General features: G+C 40.7%; 1 protein-coding gene across 5 annotated transcripts in view; it reads left to right on the forward strand.

Annotated features, from left to right (window-relative positions):
* CUNH12orf75 (chromosome unknown C12orf75 homolog) overlaps window positions 1-5,764 on the forward strand; it is a 19,678-nt gene extending 13,914 nt beyond the window's left edge. For 2 of the 5 annotated variants that reach the window (XR_008966396.1, XM_057382200.1), the window contains one exon: window positions 78-261. Coding sequence is in view for 2 of the 5 variants with exons in the window: in XM_057382200.1 (XP_057238183.1) it covers window positions 78-226 (149 nt within the window). In the remaining 3 variants the exon portion in view is untranslated. Of the gene's footprint in view, window positions 1-77; window positions 262-320; window positions 519-1,264; window positions 1,306-2,731; window positions 3,427-4,240 lie in introns of those variants that run through there. The other 3 variants (XM_057382201.1, XR_008966395.1, XR_008966394.1) reach the window with 3 other exon arrangements.
* Window positions 5,765-6,660: the final 896 nt, after the last annotated feature.

Consider the following 6,660-nt stretch of genomic DNA (forward strand, 5'->3'; position numbering starts at 1 on the left):
AGGACCAGAATCACAGTGGCACAGGGAGAATCGTGCCAGCTCAGCTCTGAGGTGGCTTTAACCATTTTTTTCCCCAGGAATTACGGCGGGGTGTACGTGGGTCTGCCGTCGGACACTGCTGCTTCTTGTTGGGGATTTTTGTCGTATTAGACATGCTAATTTGCAGAATCTTTACCAATTGTACACACACCACGTGGGGGTTGCATCCTCGGTGTTTTCCCCCTGATGAATTCTGCACCTAAGGATCCTTATAATATAATAATATATATATAATATAATATATATATTATATATATATATATAATAAACGCATAATATAAACATATTTTTATCACCCTGACTGTGTCTAGCTCATCATTCCAGGACCAGAATCACAGTGGCACAGTGAGAATTGTGCCAGCTCAGCTCTGAGGTGGCTTTGACCATTTTTTTCCCCAGGAATTACGGCGGGGTGTACGTGGGTCTGCCGTCGGACGCCGCTGCCATGGCTCCCAGCCAGACCAAAACTGCACCCAAAGGTACTGCCAACCTGGGGGTGGCCTTTCTCCTGTTCTCTGGGGTTCATTCCCCCTCCAGCAGGATGTGTGTCCTTTAAAAATCAGTCATTATTTCCCAGGAGCAGGGCTGTTTATACTCGGGATTGTTCCCGTTTATTTAAAATTCACCACGCTGGTGCAGGAGGATCCCAGAGCAGACACTGACAGTGTAGGAGCGTGATCCTCTGAAGAGCTTCTTCACACTCAGAGTGCTCTGTGAATTGAAGGAAACAAAACCCTGTTAGGGCTGAGAGGCTGTGAGAGATGCACTTGCAGAGCCCCGGCTCTATTTTTAGTTTTGAAGGTATTTACTTGCATTGTGGTGGATTCCAGTAATAACAGTCAGTAARCGCTTGCTTTCAGGTTTATTTCTGTTCAAACGTGAAAACCAGCAGAAGCTGTTTCTTTTCTATGTTATGTTTTTGAGCAGTGGGGGAAAAAAAACCCAAAAAAACATTAGTTTTATAGCTATTTAATAGATAAGTCRTAAACATGTAATTATGAAATAATGTAATATTCTTTTGATTTAACACAAAAATATGCTGCTGTCACATATGTACAGCACAGGGCTTAGTCACTGACTGGTGCTTCCAAAATTTGCTACAAAACAAGAAAATAAAAACCACTAACACTATTAGGCAAAATAAAAGTAGCTGATTTTGGAAGAGTACTAACATAGTTGCTTTTTTCGTATTTTAACCATCTTTGTCTTTTGTTTTCTAATTAAGATTAGAAGGAAATAAAGACATCAAGATGCAAACAGCTGGAGGTACAGTATGYTTTGATCAACCTTGTGTGTTTGGCWTGTGTTTGTTGGACAGAAAAAGGYAGCRATGCTCTCTGGAATTCTCTAAGTTCCACCAAATCCCACCAAATACATTTCCAGCTCCATCATAACTTCTAAAGGCTGGACCAGGGACCAGTTCTTAGGGGGTGCAGATATAAATCAGACAGTGGTAAAGCCATCCTCTTGGTGAGAATTGAAAACCAAAGAAACTCTGAATTAATTCATGTGGCAGCAAATAAAAATCCAGTGCTGTCAGTGGTGCTGAGACCTCCTGTGAGAGGTGAAGGACACCAGCAGTGCTTAGATCAGCACCTGCAGGGACAAAGATCTTTCCAGGAATGAGGATTTTGCAATTGGGAAGCATCTCCAGTTTTGGGAGGGTCATGGTGTGTAATATATTGGAGCTCTCCCTTTGCCATGGGAGTGTCTGTGGGGGCTCCATTTTCCACCAGCTAAAATAGGACTTTGAAGATTTATAGGCTCTATTCCTGACTAAAGAGTTTTGGCTAAGTAACTAGCTGAAAAAAAAAAAAAAAAGAGTCCTTAATAAGTTCATGTCTGCAGAAAAAATAAAACAAATTAAGTTTCCCGTCAGTACTTGAACTGAATAAACATTGACAAATTTTGATAGGGAAATGTTTTRATGTCTAGCCAGTGGGGAACTGAAAATTCTAAAGCTGCCAGCAATCTCCATAGGAAGCAGAACCCTTTCCTAATTTAGGTGAAGGGCCAYAAACAATTTTGCCTGGTCCCAGTGCTGGATGGAGGCCTCGTAGAGCAGAACTCATATAATAATRAGTGTCTTTATTTTCTGAGTGGTTAAAGCCCCACGGACTGTTCTAGGTGCAGTGTTAAACAGGGACACCTTCATCTGGTCTGCAATTTCAGCTCATTTCAGTAATTTGGGTGATGTCTAAGCTGGAAAATCCATCGCCCTTGAGYAGGGCAAAGCTCGAGCACCTCCTGAGGCTGCAGCTTTCCCCCTGTGGTTTGTGATTTGACACCTGAACAGAGTCTTGGCTGCTTAGGCCCTGCTCTAGGTGCTTTAGCTGAATGCCTGAGGCTGGGTAGAATCAATCACTTGGCTTTTTTTGCTRTTTAAAATAGCTGAAAGCTATTTAACTTTCAGAGAAGATCCATCCATGCCTCCATCCATGCAAGATCAGAGCTTGGCTGCTGACTCGAGTCTTACGCAGATGAGCAGTTTTAGATCTGCTAAGGATCCTCTGAGCTCCCCAATTTGATGTGCATGTGTGTCTGCAGCTCACAGACAACAAACCCCTCAGCTTCTACTGACCACCTAATTCTCTGGTTTATGCATAAAATGTTCCTGTACTCTTTTCCAATACTGCTTAACCAGCCTACCTAAATTGGTTCCTTTCTTTTCTTTTTTTTTTTTTTTGTACAGTCTACTGAGACCAGTTGCCAGTGCTTAAGAGAGAGCTGTCTTTGTGCCGAAGATTCTGATATTTCCACAGCCTTCCAGAGAGTGAGAGAGATCAGAGCACCAAAAAAAAATTTAAAAAATCCCAACTGTTGCAAGTTCCAACTACGGGTAAAGCTTCAAGTACGGCGCTGAATYATTTTCCTGATTCAGGAAATTTCCTAGGATAGGAAATTGGTAATATGGAAACCTCCTGCTGCTCTCCAGTGAAAGATGAAATCAGTGAACTCACGGTGGATGCTCCTGCACAAGAGCAAACTTTGATGATCTGCAATTTATTTCTCTGTGGCCATATTGCAGATTCCATCAGCTGTCAGCTACGCTTCATATATTTTCTCCAACAATTTTTGATAGATTTTATATAGAAAACCATCACTACTGTCCACTCAATAGTTTCTATGGTAGGTTCCTRTAAATTAATTGTTATTTTACTTCAGAGTAATATATTTGACAAGTTTKCATCTTTTGGGGAATATTGCAAATTTTAATATTTTTGCTGTGAAAACTGAAGAATAGGATGAAACAAGTGTAAGGTCATAAGGTTCTTTATAATTATTACAGCCACTTTTATACCATGAGACAAATATTAGTGTTTAATTTTCACCTTGGAAAAAGATATTGCTCAAGGAAATTGATTTAAATAAGAACAGTGTACTTCATCATATTGTTCACGTGTCTGTTTATATTATTCTTCAGCTATATTTCTTTTATAAAGCATTACATATAGAAAAATATTAATGAAATTAACTATTTTGTGTTCCATCCCATGTAATAATAATAATAATAATAATAACATGTCCTTGCATAAGGATGAAGTCATAGCATTTTCAGAGATAGTGGGAGTAAACTCCAGGGGTGCATCCTCCTGACCTGCAGAGGATTTTTGACCACTGTTGGAGTTTTTTTTATCCCTGACTCATCTGTAAACATCTCCAGTATGGCAAATTGAAACAGAATGTTGTTATTTAGCAAATTGCTGAGGTTTTAAAATTCGTTAAGTTACTAGCAATTGTAAGTTCCACGTAGAACATAAGACAGATTGTACATTTACATATGGCTGGATGAGTATTTAAATTATTAAAGCCTTTTGCATAATTCTTTAGTCAAACTCTTTTTAATRGGACTTGATATGCCATACACTTTAAATAAACAAATAAACAAAACCCCCCAATCTGCACTATGTTAGTATATTACTGTATGTTAATAAACATTTTTAAAATATATTTTAAAAAAATTGAACCAGAAAATTTGGAAATGAAGAAATAAACCAGTGTGAGCCATGGAATTCCTGCCCTTTTCACTGATACCTGTTATCAGCAATGAACTACCATTGACCAGGATTTCCAGTAACGTGCAGCTTTGACTTTTAAAGAGTGGCAGTTTGATGTGAGGCTTGCAAAAAGAGATATTTAAAAATATTCCTTGCTTTTCCTCTTTTAATCATTTGTGACATTATTTATTGCTGTTCTCTAGACATCTGCTCCTTGGGTTATCAGCGATTTCAGGCTTGCATCTCTTGAAGACAAACATCCATCTCACTCTTGACCACCGACCTCAAACCGAGACGAAATAAGCTTGAAGATTAAGATGTGGTGTTAAAATATCTCTCTGAATGAATGAATGAATGAATGAATGAATGAATGAATGAATGAATGTGTGAATGTGGATTTTATCTGCAGAGTTGTTCCTGCAAGTCAGGCTGGTGAGAACTCGAGTAGCGTAGAGTGATAAACACACAGGTTTGCTCCCCGCCTGCTTGCCGTGCCATGGGGGTGCAGTTCCCACTTCACATCTTCCACAAATGGCCTGAAAGGTTTGCCTGGCACGAATTTATTCAGTGCAAGGCAATTAGAACCATGCCTGACCCAATCACGACTGCCTTTCCCAAAGCACMAAACACGCCCGTCGTCCCAGGACACATCAGTGCTCAAAAAGCCAACAGCAGATGCCAGAAACCAACCCAGCTGTTTATCCACTGCTTCAAATGCTGGGAAAAGTCATCAAAAAGGTGGACAGGGTCACAGTTGAACAGCACTTGTTCTGCTCCTGCCATGTGTGCGATGAGGGAGGAAAGAGGTGGTTGTTGATGAGCAGCTCCTCGTGGTTGGTGGTGGCAAAGGGTTCCTTTCTGGGTTTGTATCATTGCTTGTTTTTCCTGTGCTGAGCTGAAGAGAAGCTTGGAGGATTTTGCAGAATTGGTCTTTTAATGTTTCATCCTCTGAATGTGTGTGGGAGGTGGTTTCTTAATATTTTTGTTCCTCTGCATCGTTTAATCTCAAAAGTTTGCTGACCAAGTGGCAGATGTTCAGCATCGTAGACTGGGACATCTAAAACAGACATACATTTATTTCTGCTGTGTGGGCCTGTACCCATCAAACTAAAGAGCTGGGGCCATGCTCTTGTCTTCAATTTTCAGACTCCTGTCTTTTGTTTTCCCAAGGATCCACAAATCAGAAACTGTGTGACGGGACGCTGCATTCTGTCTTGGCCAAATTCCACGTAGGGAACTGATTTTCTGCTCATGAAAATTCCTCTATGGTGAGCAGCCTTCGTTAATAAAAGCACATGATATTTCGTGGAGAAATGAGTGTATCTGCTCTTTCAAAACTTACAATCTATGGATATTTCTGTTAGGAGGAGGAATGGAAAAGGATCCCTCTATGCCAGCTGCCAGCTGTGCATGTGACGGTGTCCTCGGAGCATTTTTAGGCTCCCAAATGATGGTTCAGTGTGAGAACTGAGAACAGAACACAAGGAGCCACTGAATGAYAGTTGTTATTAAGGAATATACATTGGTTTTGTCTAAACATCTTGAATTACCATTTGTGAAGAATAAACATTGAAGTGTTGGGGCCGAAATATCATTTTCATTGCAGTGGTTACTGTTTCTCCAGCCAGAGCTGARGAGCCAGTGAAAATAGCTCAGCCAAGCATGGATTTGGGCTTTATAATCTCAGAAKCTCTGTTCTGAGATTCTTTGACAGCCCAGAAATATTATCCTCGAATTTGTGAATCTTGAGAAGTTCTGGAGTATGAYAGTGTAGGATTGAAATCACAGTTTGTGACCAGCTGAAAAACACTCAGAATAKCTTGGATTGCAAATCTTGGTCACATACAAACTCTTGCACCTCAAAGACAGCCTCTGTTTTGAATTGTGCTAATGACACAGAGCAATTATTTTAATTTCTTCTTAATGCTGGACCTGAAGCTTTGTTCTAAGGACCCAATTCCTCAGTGTCTGGGTAATAATATGGAAATACTGCCCATATTTATGTACCATCCACATCTGGTGCAGTTTAGAGGATGAGACACCTCTAAACCTCTGCTGCCCAAGGACAATATCTTATCACTGAGAGGGTTGCAGAAGACCTGATAAAGGCCACTGTATGCTCAGTCAGGACTTTGTTCCCTAAAAGTGAAATCCTCTTATAGCAAAGGGTCCACACAAGGCTGAAGCAGCAGCAAACCATAAAGATGAAATCGTCTCTAATGAACAYGAAGACAAAGTGCAGATTTACTTGTTGCCATCCTACACGTCTAGCAGAGATGGGACTGTGGCTGAAACAGCATCACTATTCCCYGTCACCCACACAAGTCTAGCAATTCTCCACAATCCGAGAGCTGGTGAGTCACTGCTGATCTGTTTTCTGCACAGCAGACTCTGTTTGGTTCCCATGGTAATCAGAAGTGACAATTATTACGGGCTGCTACTACAGTTTCTCACTTGTGTGTACCCACAAGAGAGAAGAAGCTCCCTCTGGTTGTGGTCCCTCGGTGTTTTTCAGCTCATCCTCGTTTTTTCCTATTGACAGCAATTTAAACACTCCAGGTGGATTGGTTTTGTGGAGAGCATGCTGAAGGAAGGGCATTTGTGGAGTATTTTTGGTTTGCAG

Source organism: Malurus melanocephalus, unplaced genomic scaffold (assembly GCF_030028575.1).
Source record: "Malurus melanocephalus ecotype Western Australia unplaced genomic scaffold, MMel_1.1 scaffold_554, whole genome shotgun sequence".
Classification (NCBI taxonomy): Eukaryota; Metazoa; Chordata; class Aves; order Passeriformes; family Maluridae; genus Malurus; species Malurus melanocephalus.